The 18,881-nt window shown below is 43.0% G+C and overlaps 1 protein-coding gene across 1 annotated transcript in view; it reads left to right on the forward strand.

Moving 5' to 3' along the window:
• The window catches only part of ATP11A (ATPase phospholipid transporting 11A), a 225,678-nt gene that overhangs the window by 91,947 nt on the left and 114,850 nt on the right, over positions 1-18,881 (forward strand). The window contains exon 2 of the mRNA XM_077813627.1: positions 16,460-16,582. Within this exon, the coding sequence (XP_077669753.1) occupies positions 16,460-16,582 (123 nt within the window). The remainder of the gene's footprint in view (positions 1-16,459; positions 16,583-18,881) is intronic.

Consider the following 18,881-nt stretch of genomic DNA (forward strand, 5'->3'; position numbering starts at 1 on the left):
CTGTGTTATGTCCCTGCTGTAACCTCTGTCCCTCATGGCCTCGGAGATTTTTTGAAATGTTTTGGCATTTCGTCTTTTGGAACGTAGTTCTGATTGCACAGATTCCTCTTCCCATACAGCAATCAGATCCAGTACCTCCCATTCGGTCCATGCTGGAGCTCTTTTTTCGATTCTGGGACTGCATGGTCACCTGTGCTGATGAGCTTGCCTGGCCAAACAGGAAATGAGATTCAAAAGTTCCCAGGGCTTTTCCTGTGCACCTGGCCAGTGCATCCGAGTTCAGAGTGCTGTCCAGAGCAGTCATAATGATGCACTGTGGGTTAGCTCCTGGAGGCCAATATCTTCGAATTGCGTCCACACTAACCCTAATTCGAAACAGCAATGTCGATTTCAGCGCTAATCCCCTCGTTGGGGGGGAGTACAGAAATCGGTTTTAAGAACACTTTATGTCAAAAAAATGGCTTTGTTGTGTGGATGGGTGCAGGGTTAATTCGGATTTAACACTGCTAAATCCGATATAAACTCGTAGTGTAGACCAGGCCCAAGTGATTTAGCATAGTCATTCATCGTCATCGGGCCAGGGAAAGCATGAGAATGACTCCATAGTCTGGTACTTAGGGCATTTTCCTGCAATATGGGAGACCCAGGTTCAAGTAGTTGCTCCAATGACTAATTAATTATTAATACAAATTGTAACAGATTCAGCAGGTGATTGAGAAAGAGCCATACCAGAATATCCTGTAATGGCTAGGGTACTCTCCTGCAGTGTGGGGAGTGAAGTTCAAATCTCTTCCCCACATCAGGCAGTGGGGGGAATTCTGGATCTCCCATATCCCAGAAGAGAGCCTTAACCTAGAAAGTGTTATAGTAAAATTGTGATCCATAAACAAATTGAGCATAATCTCACTTTTTTATCTTGGTGTAACATTCTGTTATGATTAAATTAATTTCCTATAATGTTGAGAAGAGAGATTTTCAGATATTCTCAATTAAGAAAGTTATTCTTGGAGATTTTAAAAATGTTTCACTGTTTGTTTCTAGCAATATGCTATAACAACAGAATGAGACATCAAATCCGATGATACTAACATTGTCCAAAGGACCATGCTCATTAAAGTCCTTGGAGTTCCTTAGTGCTTTGAGCTTTGTTTTGATGGCTGCCTCCTCTGTGCTTGATTAATTCGTAACTGATGATGGCAAAGTCTGCATGCTTTCTAAATACATTATCCCTATGGCTTGTTGTAAAGTGCTAAAGAATCTATTTTACAATTTGCGACACCAGTTTTTGTACCAAGATGATAAATATAAACATAATTCTTCATTTTACTGGTTGATTTTTGTAAGTAACCATTGATTTAAGGAATTTAAGGTATTTTGCATCTATAAATTAGGTAAAGACTTATACTTAAAGTAGGTGATCATACAAATGATTGTGAAGTTTACATGGTCAAATTCAGCCATCCACATGCCTGTCATATGGCTCATGTGGACTTTGATAAAAAAACTTTTTCTTAATCCCAGTACATAATCTGGAAGTCTTGCATGGAAAATTATTTTAACTTTATAGCTCTTGTAACTGAGTACTCTTGACTTTTTTCTGAAAAGAGGGGAAAAAAACTATAATAAAAGAACTCTATTTTAAGTAATTCTATAGTTCAATCATTTCTGTTTATAATTCTACCACCACATAAACACTGTTAAACCAAACAAAGGAAACCTTCTGCTTTAATGAGCAAAGATATAGTGGGGTTTATGCAAAGCAGTATAACTGTAAAATAAACAGTTGTTTTATTAATAATTGATTTATTTGCAGATACCTAACAACTCTTCCTTACCTCTGCCCCTCCCGCTTAGGTAAAATGAGGTAAGACCCGGTAGAGATTTCTTTTTCTAGAAATAAGTCTTTAAACATACACAACTGTCAGATATTTTCCTGGAACTCTCATTGAGTTAAATAGCAATCAAGTGTAGTGTTTTGGGGATTTTTTTAGACCTCTCATGAAAACGTGATGAAAGGTTGCCAACGCACAAATTTCCCCTTATTCAAAATGGCCACCATCTCCCATTATTGTCATTGTGGCTGAAACCAGGAAGATGGCTGCCATTTTCCTACATTCTATCTGCATGTAGAAGTGAGGCTGCCATTATTAAAAATTGGCTGCCAACTCCCACTATCTTCAGTGATATTGTAGCCATGTCCACAGGCATAATGTCTGCCACTCCATAGTCTGGGGGCTAGACAGGATACAGGAACTGTGAGGAGCAGGAGACAGACTTAAGGGCTACAGGGGAATGAGGTGCAGGGGAAATGAGGGTGAGGAAGAGCGTGGCGGGGATGAGGGTCCAGAGTACTGAGAAGCAGGGCATGAATGGGGTTGGGAAGGGGGGTTCAGAGCAACAGAAGGCAGGGATGGAGTAGGTGGGGGAGTGCTCCCCAGTTCCAGGCAGAGAAATTTCTGGGAGGGAGTCAGGGAAGTACATCTGCTTGCAGAAGGCTAAAACAATCCCGTATTGTTTTTACTGTGACATTTTGCATATATCAATCATTCATATAAGTGATCAAGTTTTTTAATATGTATATCTGTAACTCATCACTCCTAAAAACTAATGTAAGGGAGGGGTGTGTGTCTGTGTGTGAATCATGATTAAGGTTACGATTTAGTAATAGGTATTTTTAGTAAAAGTCATGGACCGGTCACGGTCAGTAAACAAAAATTCACGGCCCGTGACCTGTCCATGACCTTTTACTGAAGGTACTGGTGACTAAAATTTGGGGCCACGGGTGCTCGGGGGTGGGGGTGTCCAGGGGCACCGGAGGTGCTGGGGGAGGTGGCCTGGGACCCCTGCTGATGCTGGAGGTTGTGGGTTGGTGGGGCTGGCAAGGGCTCCTTACCTGGCTCCGTATCCCTGCAGCTCCTAGGCGGCAGAAGGGCACAAGAGCCAGCTGCTGCAGTTCCCATTGTCTGGGAACTGCAGCACACAGTGCGGAGCCCCCCGTGACCCCTCTGCTGCCTAGGAGCTGCAGGGCCATGTCAGTGGGAGCCCCACACCCTGAGGTAAGCACCTCCCGCAACCCACAACCCTCTGCCTCTAGCCCTGAGCCCCTTCCCACGCATCCAAACTACCGCTGCTGGCCCAGGGGCTGCCGGAGCCAGGCAGCCCCTGAGCCAGCACCAGCCGCTGCAGAAGTCTCGGAAAGTCATGGAATCCGTGACCTCTGTGACAGACTCACCCTTAATCATGATACATTAATTAGATAGGTGGCTTTCAAACTATTTTACCATTCAGTCCTTCTATCAACGGAAATTAACTAGGAGGGGCAGAGATGTTAAGACAGTAATAGGGGAACTGTCATTCATTTCCTATCTCAGGGTTGAGGATATGGTAAGTAGAGTCTCCATCTGAGCAGTTAGGGAGAGGAGTGCATTTTTGTGCATGTTAAAAGTTAACTTTTTCAACCTGAAATTATCCCACGCACTATTGAGAAACATCAGTTTAAAAAATATGATTTGCTTTTTTTTTTTAAATCTCATGGTTTTTGTGGGTTGACTCTTGACTTTTGATCTCTTGAGATTAGCAATACTGAGTACTGTTTGCAGATTTCTAGAAGGATTTTTTAATCAGTGGTGCAGTATGTGTAACGGGAGGCTGAGCTTTATAAAAAGCCTTTATAAAATTTGTCTTGATACTGAATTTATGTAATAATTACCTATTTATTTGGATTCTTAGAACACATCTATAAATATGCCTGAAGTGCAATAAAATAATTTTACAAACATTTGTTACTGTTCATTCTGAGTTAAATTCACATGCGTAGATGGCCAGGACCTGGTCCTAATCAAAGTATAATCCTCCTTAAGCATTTTACATGGGTATTTGTGTTGGCCCTCTGTACAGAGCTGAGTTTCACCTTTTATTTCCACATAGAAATGCATCTAATTTTTAGGCGGTTTCATACTTAGTAAGATATTTACTCATATCGATGGATAATATTAATTCGCTTGCAGTTGCTAGAAATTACTTGTTCACAGTCCTTAAAGGAAATGTAAAATTACCCCTTAAATCAAAGTATTCTATAGAATTTATACTCCATCTGCATTGTTATGATTTTCAGATTATCTGCATTTAAAAGCATTATCTGCATTTAAAATGTATGATTGGATTCAGCAGGGCCCAATTCAAATGCGCACATCACCCTCACCTCTACCAGAGACAGCTGGTTAGGGCCTGACTCTTTTTTAAAGGTGGTGGGCATTCCCAGCTGTGGAAGCGTGGATACTTGGCACCTATGAATAATGAAGCCCTTTGTGTATAAATCAAATGAGTAACCTAATAAATGAGATTGTGTGATTAGAATATTGAAAATCAGAATGCAAATCATTTTGTTTTTCCCATTAATGAACTATGCCTTCTTACAATGTTAAAATAGCTATGTGCATTGAATAGTAAACTGAGAACAGAGGGAATCTTGCTATTGCAGATGTACAGTAATGTACACAAGTAGATATGAGCAAAACATTTTACTCTTGGAGGTTTTTCAAACTGTGGTGTATTAGTACTTAATAGTCCGTTTCTGTTATCCTAATCGCTGAAGTGACTGAACAGCTGTGTTCTTGTGCAATTTGAGCAACAGTGTTAATTGTGTTATCAAGGTCAAAAAATGGAGTAGTGTTTTTACTGAAGCACCATATCTGTTGCAAACGTTGCTTCTTAGAGTTCAAAGCATTTGTGTGAATGAAATTTGGTTTTAGCCTGAGCAGATAGGCTTACAGCTGATTCTGAGCATTCATAACTAGCAAGTATACAGTTTGAGTGTGCCATCTGTCTATGACTCTTCGGATACACTAATTTTTCCTGAATGAACATTTAACAACAACAAAAAAAGAAATTTATTTCACATCAAGTTATGTTTCCAGTCTGGTCAGTGGAGATTTTTGCTGAAGTTGTAGTTGTAAATCTAAATGCAGTTATTTATTCTGTAATTTTGTTAGTTACATTACTTGGAGTAATAATCTAATCTTGAGTTTCTTCAAGTGCTGATCCCAATGTGTATTCCACGTGTGGATACACATGCATGCCATGCGCTGAAGTCTGGAGATTCTTTACAAGCAGTGTCCATTGGACCATGTTTGCGCAGTTGCTCTCTTCATGCTCTACACTGAGCCGACAGCATGGGCTGATGTCTCTCTATTTCCTTCCTACTGCCGCATGCCCCGAGTTGGAATCCTCTGCATGCAGATTTCTTCAGCTTCTTTCTTGTTAAGCCTGTAAATAGATATAGTAAATCGCTTTTTTATTTGCATAGTTAGTTTTCTAGTATGGTTAGTATAGCTTGTTTTTCTCAGTCCTGGGGTTCAAGATTTACATCTCTTGCCCTCATTCTTTCTTGATGAATGATGACCACAGCACTGCCCCTACTCTGGTTGAGATACAGATCTCTGTATAGTGCAGCATCTGTTACTCATTTCCCATGCAAACATGTGGTGCTCATGATCTTCAGTTCAGGAAAAACTCCTTATGGAGAAGTCTGTGAGGCCTCACTCTGATCTGGTCCATGAAGATCCCCCTGTACATTGGCCCCAGCCGACAAGTAGCACCCTTCTGGGCATGAGCTTGGAAGTGGTGCCTAGAGCTGTGTAGGCCAAAGACTCCTCATCCAAGGCTTTGCATGAGTGCAAGGGATACTCTCCTGGTCATAAGGACCATAAATAATGTAGAACATTACCAAGTACGTACTACTTACATTAAACTGTAGGTTACCAACACATTAACCTTTGTGAGCTTATACATGCTACTCGTCCTTACTCTGTGCAGTCAGTACCAAATGCATTGTTGTTAACAAAAATAAAAGTGATTACTCAACAATATACTGTGTCACTTCAGAGAAGAAACAACTTTTCCTCTCCTGGGCAGCAAGTCCAGCTCTACTCTTGCTGTCCTGTTCTTTGCTTCCTTTCAGCTTGAAGTGCTCCTTAGATTTTATTTGCCTATGGCTGTACCTCTTTTCGCTGAGTTTATCCACGGGTTTATCTTCACCTTGTGGAGCTCATTTGTCCATTAGGCACCTTTTGAACTGTATTCCTTCAATAGATGTTTAAACAGTCATTCTCTTTGTTCATAGAATATCAGGGTTGGAAGGGACCTCAGGAGGTCATCTAGTCCAACCCCCTGCTCAAAGCCGGACTAATCCCCAATTTTTGCCCCCAATCCCTAAATGGCCCCCTCAAGGATTGAACTCTCAACCCTGGGTTTAGCAAGCCAATGCTCAAACCACTGAGCTATCCCACGCCCACTAAAGTTCATATACTTTAGGTTCTTTGTGGGTGGGCTTCTCATTTACTGTTTTCAGGATCTGTTTTCATTGAACAAGCTTTTTGAACAATTCCCTTTTTCACCACTTACATTTCCTGTCAGTTTTCCCCCTTGACTCTCTCTCCAGTACGTCTGTAGATTTTATTTCCCTCTACTTACCTTTTCTACTATGCTGCTGACATACCCAGGTTTTTTATTTCTGCCTCTCCTGAACTGAAACCGTTCCTATTTTCCTTCTTCCCTCCTTCCCAGTTCCATATATTTATTCTCCTGTTCTTTTATCACCTCACCTCCTACCCCAGCTCCGCTTCATCCACTAGCTCAGCATCTAAAAGAGTTGAGACATGCTATTTCATCCTGATCAAAGGATCTGAGTTCCTTTTCAACCATCCAGCAGCCAACTTGCCACTGTTGCAAGCAGCCATAGAGAGAGCAAGGTCACAATATCCTAAGACAGTGGTCTCCAACCATTTTATACACAAGATCACTCTTTGAATTTAAAATCAGCCCAGGATCTACCCCACCCCTTCCCCAAGGCCCTGTCCCACTTACTCTATTTCCCCCTATCTCCATCGCTCACTCTCCCTCACCCTCACTCATTTTCACTGGGCTGGGGCAGGGGGTTGGGGTGTGGGAGGGGGTGCAGGCTCTGGGCTGGGGCTGAGAGGTTTGGAGTGTGGGAGGGGGCTCCGGGCTGAGCCTGGGGTAAGGGGTTGGGGTGCAGGAGGGGGTGAGGGGTGCAAGCTCTGGGAAGGAGTTTGGGTGCAGGAGGGAGCTCTGGGCTGGGGCAGGGGATTGGGGTGCGGGAAGGGGTAAGAGGTGTGGGTTCTGGGAGGGAGTTTGGGTGCAGGCTCAGGGCTGGGGCAGGGGGTTGGAGCGTGGAAGGCGGTGCAGGGTCTGGGAGGGAGTTTGCATGAAGGAGGGGGCTCTGGGCTGGGCAGGGGTGCAGGAGGGCGTAAGGTGCAGGCTCCGGCCAGGAGGCACTTACCACAGGTGGCTCCCAGTCAGCAGCGCAGTGGGGCTAAGGCAGGCTGCCCTTGCTTCCCAGGGAATTTACAGCAAGACCCTCAAGCGAAAACACTGCAGGTATGGGTATAGACCAAAGCCACCCCCTCCACAAACTTTCTACCACCAGAGTCCACCAGAGCCTCTGTGCAAGCATCAGAGAGTAGAAAGCCTTGATTTTCAGCTCCCTCTGCTACCACAACCTCTGTCCATTCCCATCCACCCACTGTGAGGGCTACTTCTAAAGCACCCACTGTTATTGATGCTGACCATTTCTACTCCTCTCCGTCTTCTTTGATGGTTCTCTCTCACTTTTTTTTTTACCACAACTGGGACTCAGTCACAACAGACAATTGGGTTTGAGAAATCATCCACCATGGTTACTCCATCAAATTTCTCTCCCTTCCTCCCAACAAATCCACTTCCGGTTCCTCTTCAGGGACCACTCTTTCATGAGGAGATTCTTCATAAGGAGGTGGATTCTCTTCTTCAATAACAGGCAATAGAATGATTCCCACCTCAGTATCAAGGGAGAAGATTCTAGTCCCCATACTAGGAGATTTCCTCCCCAAGGCAAGATTTCAATTATTGGGCAATCTGATAGCATAAATTACTCACAGACCAAAGATTATGGTCCTAGTATGCCTTTCTCTTCTCGGCCTCATGGCCTTGTGCACTTACGTGTACCAGATTTCATCTATGCTGCCTACATGCTTGGCTCCAGTCAGTCTACTCATCAGACAAGGACCACATGAACACCAGCCTGACTGTTCACACGAGAGTAATCACCTCTTAGCTGGTGGTGAAACCTGGCACAAGTGTGAATGGAAGTTACCTTCAGCACTCTCAGCCACCCACCATGCCACTGTTATCACAGATGCATCCCTTCTGAGTTGAGGTGCTCCCCTGAACAACCATACCATAGAGGGGATTTGAACCCCACAGGAAGCCAGACTTCACATCAACCTGCTAGAACTGAGAGCAGTGTGCCTGGCTTGCGGGGCCCTTTCCCCCACTCATATGTTCACTCCATATCCAAGTAATGTCGGACAACATCCCCATGGTTTTTTATATAAACAAGGAGGGTCAAGCAAGATCCCTTCCCCTCTGCCTAGAAGTAGTCAGGCATTGAAATTGGTGCATCAGAAACCACATTGCTATCCAAGCCAAGTATCTTCCAGGTGTTCAGAATTCTTTAGTGGACAATGTAAGCAGGCACCTCTCTGCAGATCTCAAGTGTAAAATATACAGCTTTGTCCTGAGTGAGATATTTGCTCAGTGGGGAAAACTTCAATAGGATTTCTTTGTGTTCCAAATGAATAGGAAGCTTCCCTTGTACTGCTCCAGAGCAGCTATGGGCAACTACTCCCAGGGTTATGCTCTACTGCTGTCAGGTACAGACCAACTGAGAGATCCATTTTAGCCCATTCCCCTGCTACCACAGGTCTTGAGAGTGGCTCTGGCCCTGTCGAGCCAGATCTTTCTCACAGCACCCAACAATTCCCAGAACTTCAGAGACTATCAATCTGTCCTCCATCAGGATTTGTCCCGTCCCAGATCTGCTAATTTAAGAAGTTGGTAAAATCAGTCGCACCAATCCAGACCCACCTCACCTCATGGCCTGGTGTCTGGATGGACATCAGACCTACAGCACTCATGTTCTGAAGCTGTGCAAGCCATTCTTACACGAAGTAGGAAAGATTCAACTAGGAACTGCTACTTGAGGACGCTTTCCTACCTGAGTATGGTGCAATGGTCTTCCTCAAACTCTGCAGATATCCCAGTCATTTTAGACTATCTTCTGTCGTTGAAGAACTTGGGTTTTTCCCTTCGCTCACTGTGGATACTTCTTGCAGCATTCAGTGCCTTCTTCTTCCAGTAGGGGGATGTTCCATTTTTTACTCACCCAGCAATGGTTAGGTTAATGAAGGGCCTAATCAGGATCTTTGTACCAGTGGTAAAGTCTGTACCTTAGTGGGGCCTTAAACTCTCCTGTCAGTGCTGACCAGACCACCATGTGAACCTTTGCAAACGTTCTGAGTCCCACCTTTCCATGATAGTTGCATTCTTAGTTGATATAAGTTCAGTCAGAAGGGTGAGCTAGGTGGGGGCACTCCTGACTGACCTACCATATACCACTTTTCACAAGAAGAAGGTCTTCCTTCACCTTCATCGTAAATTCCTCCCTAAGGTAACTTCTGAATTTCATGTCAACCAACCTGTCCATGCTTATCATGCTTCCACTGAAGAGAAAAGACTTCATTCCCTAGATGTCAGATGTGCCCTGGCATTCTACCTGCAAAGGACCAAACCAATTAGAAAATCACCAAGGCTGTTTCTCACTATAGCAAAGAGGTTGCGAGGACAAGCAATATCTTAGCAGAGAATTTCTGAATGGATTTCTGGTTGCATCATCATGTGCTACCAATTAGCATGTACCCTTCCTCAGGATGGAGTAAGGGCACACTCCACAAAGGCGCAAGCTGCTTCTACAGCATCTCTGCAGGAGGTACAGATACCGGACATATTCAGAGTAGATACCTGAAGTTCCATTCACAAGTTTACAAAACATTGTGTTAGTTCAGGCCTGCACTGAGGATGCAGTGGAGTTCTTCAAGCATCTTTACTGCTAGCATCCTTGCACCCCCCTCTGGTCTGAGCACTGCTTGTCAGTTGCTCACATGTGGAATATACATAGGGACCAGCACTTGAAAAAGTGGAGGTTACTTACCTGTAACTGGAAGTTTTTTCAAAAAGAAAAGGAGTACTTGTGGCACCTTAGAGACTAACAAATTTATTTGAACATAAGCTTTCGTGAGCTACAGCTCACTTCATCGGATGCATTCAGTGGAAAAACTATGGAAGTTTTTTGAGATGTATGATCCCTGTCTGTATTCCACTACTTGCGCTCTGTCCTCTTTGCTTTGGATCCTATTGGATTCACTGTAAGGAGAGGCACTGACCTGCACTGCCTCTTATGTCCTTGGTTTGGAGCACAAGGTGGGCAACTGCTACGTGCGAGCCAATGGACGCTGCTTGTTCCGAATCTCCAGACTCAGGTGCATGGGGTGCATGCATATACCCATGTGTGGAACACACATACAGACTGCACATCTTGAAGAACTTCTAGTTACAGGTATGTAATCACCTTTTAGATTACTTTTGGCTCTGTTCCAAACTGGTATTCTTTTTATTTGAGATTTCTGGAAATGTCATTCTTTGTTTCCATTGATTTTTCCAGTTTATAGCTCAAAACCCTGTTCCTTAAAATTATCTAAGATTCTGAATCTTTCAAGATCAGTTACTTTTTCAGACTCTGCTGTTGCAAGCTAACAGAGTTGTCAGTACCTTCATCAAAGTTGCCTTTGGACTGGAAGAACTAAAATTACATGTGAAGAATAAGCTGATTTGTTATACCCCTGGATTTTATCAAATTGCTTTTATTTCTCTCTCTTATTAATATGAAAATGTCTTTGTAACTTAATTCTCAGAAAGCATTGTTTTTTAGCTCACAGACGTTAACTTATCTCTCTTCACTCCCAGCCCCCACCACCTGTTGAATATTTATACCTTGTCTGGTCAATCTCTAAATGTACCTAGCTAAAAATTAGCAGAGTAGCATACAAGTGATTCAGAAGTTTGTCATAGTTTGGAATTAAACCTAGAAAAAAATGCTTAGTGTATTTTGTGTGACTTCCTAAACTCTCAGATTTTATGAAGATCATACTAGATCATCAGCCTTCTTTTATGTGAAGTACAGACAATTTAATGGATTTTTCACCAGTCTTTGGTTTCTGTATTGCTGACAGTGCTAAAGAGCGCAGAACATAAGTAATGCTGCTTCATTTATGTGCCAATGAAACTAGGTTTCAGTACATTGAGCTTTGTACTAGTAATGGAAACACATAATGCTTTAGGTTTATTTATTGTTTCTTGGACATATCTGTAATGGGCTTAAGCAACAGAATATAAAACACTGAATACACTTCACTGCACTGGCCACAGTGCAGAGTTCCTTTTTTCTATTATCCTGGTGTCACTCTGCAAATGATGTCTAATATCTGGTACCTGGACATCAAAAGAATTCCTTGTTCAAAGTGTTCTCTTTGTAGGACAATATTACTGTTAATAAAAACATGGTGTTTTGATCTCTGCAAGTGGCATACATTAGAGCTTCACTGTGCCATTTTCCTCCATATACCTTTTCCTGATTAGTAGAGATGAGTGCCCTTGTGGGATAACTGTATTGCAGTGTTATTGAATAATGCATGATGCTTCCTTTTTTATTACAGTATTACTTCACTGAACAATGCAGTTGCACATTTTATGCAAAATATTCCATGTATATGTTGTGAAATGTCTTTTTGTTTGGAGTAGACCAGTGATGTACATTAATTCATCACTTCTACAAACAGATGGGAAAAATCAAATTAATTCTGCTGTGGCGAGTGGTTAAAACTGTATGTAAAAAGTTAGTTGACTTGTTTTTAATCCATTCTCTATGGTGAATTTATTTTAAGAACAAAAATAAATCTGATGGACTGAGTAAATGAGCCTGTCTTAATTTATATCCCTATGTACAATTAATCATAGAATCATAGAATATCAGGGTTGGAAGGGACCCCAGAAGGTCATCTAGTCCAACCCCCTGCTCGAAGCAGGACCAATTCCCAGTTAAATCATCCCAGCCAGGGCTTTGTCAAGCCTGATCTTAAAAACCTCTAAGGAAGGAGATTCTACCACCTCCCTAGGTAACGCATTCCAGTGTTTCACCACCCTCTTAGTGAAAAAGTTTTTCCTAATATCCAATCTAAACCTCCCCCACTGCAACTTGAGACCATTACTCCTCGTTCTGTCATCTGCTACCATTGAGAACAGTCTAGAGCCATCCTCTTTGGAACCCCCTTTCAGGTAGTTGAAAGCAGCTATCAAATCCCCCCTCATTCTTCTCTTCTGCAGACTAAACAATCCCAGCTCCCCCAGCCTCTCCTCATAAGTCATGTGTTCCAGACCCCTAATCATTTTTTGTTGCCCTTCGCTGGACTCTCTCCAATTTATCCACATCCTTCTTGTAGTGTGGGGCCCAAAACTGGACACAGTACTCCAGATGAGGCCTCACCAATGTCGAATAGAGGGGAACGATCACGTCCCTCGATCTGCTCGCTATGCCCCTACTTATACATCCCAAAATGCCATTGGCCTTCTTGGCAACAAGGGCACACTGCTGACTCATATCCAGCTTCTCGTCCACTGTCACCCCTAGGTCCTTTTCCGCAGAACTGCTACCTAGCCATTTGGCCCCTAGTCTGTAGCGGTGCATTGGATTCTTCCGTCCTAAGTGCAGGACCCTGCACTTATCCTTATTGAACCTCATCAGATTTCTTTTGGCCCAATCCTCCAATTTGTCTAGGTTCTTCTGTATCCTATCCCTCCCCTCCAGCGTATCTACCACTCCTCCCAGTTTAGTATCATCCGCAAATTTGCTGAGAGTGCAATCTACACCATCCTCCAGATCATTTATGAAGATATTGAACAAAACTGGCCCCAGGACCGACCCCTGGGGCACTCCACTTGACACCGGCTGCCAACTAGACATGGAGCCATTGATCACTACCCGTTGAGCCCGACAATCTAGCCAGCTTTCTACCCACCTATTTATAGTGCATTCATCCAGCCCATACTTCCTTAACTTGCTGACAAGAATACTGTGGGAGACCGTGTCAAAAGCTTTGCTAAAGTCAAGAAACAATACATCCACTGCTTTCCCTTCATCCACAGAACCAGTAATCTCATCATAGAAGGCGATTAGATTAGTCAGGCATGACCTTCCCTTGGTGAATCCATGCTGGCTGTTCCTGATTACTTTCCTCTCATGCAAGTGCTTCAGGATTGATTCTTTGAGGACCTGCTCCATGATTTTTCCAGGGACTGAGGTGAGGCTGACTGGCCTGTAGTTCCCAGGATCCTCCTTCTTCCCTTTTTTAAAGATTGGCACTACATTAGCCTTTTTCCAGTCATCCGGGACTTCCCCCGTTCGCCACGAGTTTTCAAAGATAATGGCCAATGGCTCTGCAATCACAGCCGCCAATTCCTTCAGCACTCTCGGATGCAACTCGTCCGGCCCCATGGACTTGTGCATGTCCAGCTTTTCTAAATAGTCCCTAACCACCTCTATCTCCACAGAGGGTTGACCATCTCTTCCCCATTCTGTGATGCCCAGCGCAGCAGTCTGGGAGCTGACCTTGTTAGTGAATTAATTGTATTGTATTAATTAATTGTATAATACTTGACTGGCAGCCTGACAGAAAAATACTAGCTTTCAAATCAACAGAGTACTGTGGGGGAACTTCAGCTCTTTAAAGGACTTTAAATAAATAATATTCAATATTATATGAGCTCCTATTGGTAATCCAGTTAATGGGGGAGGGTTGTGCACTTGTAATTGGCTCATGGCAAAGACTAGTTTATATTGCAAAATGAAGGAATTGGTTACCTCACCTACTCATGTTCTCTCCAAATCCCTTTATGTGGACTCATAAACACAAAGAATATGTTTGTCAATCTTGCTCAGTGTAGAAGGAAGAAGCTAAATAGTCAATTCTTGATGTTCAAGGATTTATGCATTGAATTCCCATTAGCTCTAATGGAAGCTTCGTACTTGCATCCCCTGTGTATCTTAAAAATTGTACTACAATACAAAGAATTGTTCCCGTTTTTTAAAGTCCTCCTTAGTGTAAAAACAAATGCCAATGTACTGTATAACTTAATAGACTATCCAGGCCTATACTGTATCTCTGTTTTCAGCAGTATTATTTGACACAAATATCCATAAATCTTTCAAGTGTTTTGTACATCCTCAGGTACTGAAAAGGTGATATGTATGGCAATTTAGGTATAAAATATACATTTTTGAACCAATTTTTTCTGTTGTCACAGAAGGTCAGTATAATATAGAAATGTTTTCAGTACAATTTCCTTTTCCCTCAAAATTCTTTGACTTGCCACAAAATCCTGGGTACCTGGGTGGGGGAAGTGGTATGAACTATAGCTATCCTAGGGTAAGTTGAATATTTGGAATGGCAACAAGCTTTTTAAATTGTGGTAACTCACATTAAAGACATGGGGAGTTGACTTGTTGGAGAATTAGACTTGTTTGAGATTAAACGTTCTTCTCTTTCCCTTATTCCACTTTTCAAAAGGGATGCGCTAAATGTTTTTTAGATCTACACATTTGGGGCTTGATTCTAAAAGATGCTGAGCACCTACAATACCCATTTGAAGTCAGTAGGAGTTGCAGGTACACAGTACTTCTCAGGATCATGGTCTTCCTCTGTCTTGAGGCAGTCTTCATTTCTACAGTCTTTGCATCTGTAAATACATTGTCAAAGTAGTTAATTTTTAAGGTGTGCCTCTCAATGTACTGCATAGGATAGAAATAGAAGAATAGGATGGCGAAAATGCCAAGAAACACTTTATCTTCTTATCCTTTTATCTTATTTAGTTTTGTATACCAAACTCACTATTTTGGCATCTGAGTGCCATCTCTTCATATTTCTGTATGATTTCAAGAATGAATACTAATATAACTTTTTTGTGGACTGTTTTCAGTACAGACATATTGAAACGCATAGATTAATTATATAAAGGTACAGTTAAAACTTAATGGTTCATAGATTTAATTTTCATAGTCTTAAACTTTTCACACTTTTTCCCCAAAAGAAGCTTCAATTCTACACATTTGCAATTAGACATTTACTGATTTTTGTAAACACAACTACTTCAGGTTTTTCTTTTTCCTTTTTTCTCTTTTGTAATACTGCATTAACAAACAGTTGAACTGAAAGTTTTTTTCTTAATATAAACGTAGTATTTAAGTCATTAACTTGCTGTAGTAGTGAACCAGTCTAAGTGTAGGCAATCTAAGAGCAAGTCTCTTTTGCTTAAATGTGAGAATGAAATTCTATTTTCAGAATTCTGGGGTTATTGAGGAGGAGGAGGAGGAGGAGGAAAGCTAATGTTCTAAGACGCTAAACACAAGTATGTATAAAATACAACATTTCAATATAAGGTAATGTTTGTGTTTAAAACAGATTGAAACATTCTCTAAATAAATAATTAAATGTAAACTTAATCCTGTGGCATTTACAATACAGTGAAACTCCTATCTAAAGATACCAAGTACTACACTCTGTGCAAATACCAAAGAGTTGGTGCACTAGGATAAATTTTAGATATATGTGGGAACTACTAAAACTTTTTTTTTTCTTAAGAGGCAAGTACTTTCTATTCTAAACTCTCTGAAGCAACCCCTCAAATCATAATCCCAAGGGAAAGGGATCTGTGTCCTCAGATAGTAGTACTTACAAACTGTGAATACATAAATGCTAATTTGAACCAATTATATAGAAGCTTTGTGATGTGGGTGTGTGGGGACTAAATGTGGGCCCCACTCATACTCCTCTTTTTTTCATGATCATGGGCTTTGAACCCAGATATATTCAGAGATGAAAAGCTAATGCATTGCCCTGGTGTACAGCATATCCCCAGTGTCTGGATTATGAAAACTATTCTGGGTATTTCTGGATATGCTACTGTGGCTTGGTGCCTGTGGGATTCACCATTACTAGTATTTCAGACAACACAGGGTGGGTTCTGTGTAGAAAGTAACACACTTTTCTATTACATTTGCTTTAGTGTTGGGTAAAAATGGAGCTATAGCTGGCTATTCATCCAATCTAGATTGTTCTTGTCATATGACTGAAATGTTAATATTATCAGTAATTTTCTCAGAGTAGTGAGATAAGCACTGGCCATGTGGAAACTTTATAAAACTCTGTTTAATGGCAAAATTGTAAATCGTCTCTTCTTTTTCTTCAAAGGCTAGCATTTCAAGGATATTACCTTATTGCTATAGGGGGAAAATGTTACTGAAGACAATTAAAGGCAGAGTTTTGATAGCTTGCTCCTATTTGTCATTTAGGGTTCTTGGGAAGACTATAGGCAGAAATTTAGGGACGGTACATTGATGACTGTGTGAAAATGGCATCTGTGTTGAAAAATGACAGGACTAGCGGACTCAATTTGACTATTTTTATACAGAAATACTGGGTGAACTGAGGATAACTCTTTCTTCCTTTTGCAGTGTGCTGGGGAAGAGAATTGGGTGGACAATCGGACTATTTATGTTGGGCATCGTGAACCTCCTTCAGGCACCGAAGCATACATTCCACAGAGGTATCCAGATAACAGGATAGTCTCCTCAAAGGTAGAAGTATTTCCTTTCATTCACTGTTAGAAAACACATCATTTTCTGCTTTGTTCTGTTCATTTTTTATTTCCACAAAAATCTTTTTTTGCTTCTTAATTCATCATCATCTTGACTGTGACAGTTTCTGGAAAAGGTAAAATGAAAAGTGCTACAAGTTTCCTTCACCAAATTGCCTCTGGCTTGAAGGGGAATAAAATGACTCATTCTGTGTTAATATCAGTGGTGGACATTAAGCCAGTAATATGACTCCACGTGATTAATCAAAAATGTGGGCTTTTTTATTTTATTTTTTTTTTAAAAAGGCAAATATTAGTGTGGAGACAAGTTGGGAAAAATGGGGGAATAAATCTTCCTTCTCTTATTTTCTATTCCCCTGCTGTATATCCAAGAATAGTGTTAGCTTTCTTAGCTACAGCATTGGACTGGGGGCTTGTGCTTAGTTGGTTATATGCTATGATCATGGGCAGTGGATGAACCCCTGCTTTGCAGAGGCTAGCCCGCTGGCCCCCCCACTTCTGGCCAGGGCCCTGATGCCTGCACGCCGGAGCCCCCGAATTCCACCCCCCCCCCAACAGGAGAAGCCCTGAGGGGCACCCCCATGACTGAAGGAGCCCCGGCCTACCTGCCCCAGCCACACCAGGCCGAGCCACCGACCCCCCTGAGCTGCTCGATCCACCGCCCGCCCCCATCCAGCTGCCGGGCTGGCCCCACCCACCCCTGAAGGCCGTCCCCTGGCAAAGCAACTGGCCTCCAGTGCTGGGCTGAGCTGCTTGCCCCCCGAGTGCCAGGCCCACCCCAATGCTGGGCCAGCCCCCCCGAGTGCCTGAACCCCCCGGGCTGAGCCTCTTTACTCCCCAGCCCACTGCTGACTCTCTGCATCCCTCCTCATTCCCCTGTCCCCGAGGAGGAGGGCTGCTGCGAGCAGCAGGGCCCTCCAGAGTGGGGGTGGAGTTGAGGAGACATGGCAGGCAGGCAGGAGCAGCAGCAGGCAATGGGGGCCTTGGGGAAAGAGTGGTGGGTGGGCAGCAGCACCAGGGAAGGCTAAGCCTATGGCTATGATCCCCATAAGTCCCTTTCAGAGTTGATACATTCTAGGATATTGTCCCCCAACCTGCACGGGCGGCTGGTGGAGTTGCCCTTCAGGGAGGCTAGCCCCCAGCTCCGCTCCTTCCGCCTGCACCCATTTCTTCCCCACAAACCTGGAGGAGCTCCATGCGCCCCCTCCCCTTGGCCGGAGAAGCCCCGGGCCGGCCGGAGGCCCAAGTGCACACCCCCCCACACATCGGCCAGAGGAGACCTGAGCCAGCTGAAGTCCTGAGGCGCCCCACACAGAGGGCCCCAAGGCGAGCCATGCATCCACAGACCCTAAGCCACCCTGGGGAAAAGTGTCTCGTCTGAAAAAGCGTTTGCTATGCCCTATGCAGGTTCCGGGGCAGCTGAGGAGACAGTATTTGCTACTCAGCTTCCTGGATTCATCAGTAATTTCTCTGAAGTCTTGGGAGATTACTGATGAACCTGGGAAGCTAAATAGTACATACCGCCTCCTCAGCTGCCCTGGAACCTGCATGAGGCATAATAAAGCAAAAACTTCCTCGCCAAACCCTGCACCTGTGGGTTCAGCAACAGAGGCATCACTAGGCAAGGCTGAGCCATCCTGCAAGCATGATCTACATTAGATGATCCTAAATTAATGACCATGCATTTGGCAATATTAAAATGGTTATTGTTCAAATGAGCCCAGCTTACCAAGCAATCCAGATCATTCTATAAAACTGTTCTGTTCTTATCACTCCACCATTTTTTGTCATCTAATCAGTAATTTTTCTACCTCATTGATAAAAATATGCAAATTGTATTGGGCCAAGAAGAAATTTATGCAGGATCACACTAGAAATACGTCCCCCTCCCAGAATGAATGATCACTTATTTTGAAATGTAGTCACCAGTTTTAAATCCTCATAGTATGTTGCTTCGTTAATTTGTGGAGTGCTTATTTTATTATCAAAATAATATGCATACAATACTAAGTCAAATGCCTCACAAAAGTTTAAAAGTATGTCAACGCAGTCGTCGTTGTTAGCCAAATTTGTAATCTTATGATAAAACATGACTAAGGGAGTGGGATGGGGATAAAGGTGCAAAGGGAAGGGGGGCAGGAGCCAGGGGATGTGAGGGTGGATAGGAGCAAAGAATCAGGGAGGCAGGAACTGGAGAGTGGGCAGGTTGTAGAGAGGAGAGAGAGGGGCAAGACTTTGGGGAGAGGTGGGTTAGAAGCAAGGACATGCTGGGTGGTCAG

The sequence above is a fragment of the Eretmochelys imbricata genome, chromosome 1 (assembly GCF_965152235.1).
Source record: "Eretmochelys imbricata isolate rEreImb1 chromosome 1, rEreImb1.hap1, whole genome shotgun sequence".
NCBI classification, from domain to species: domain Eukaryota; kingdom Metazoa; phylum Chordata; order Testudines; family Cheloniidae; genus Eretmochelys; species Eretmochelys imbricata.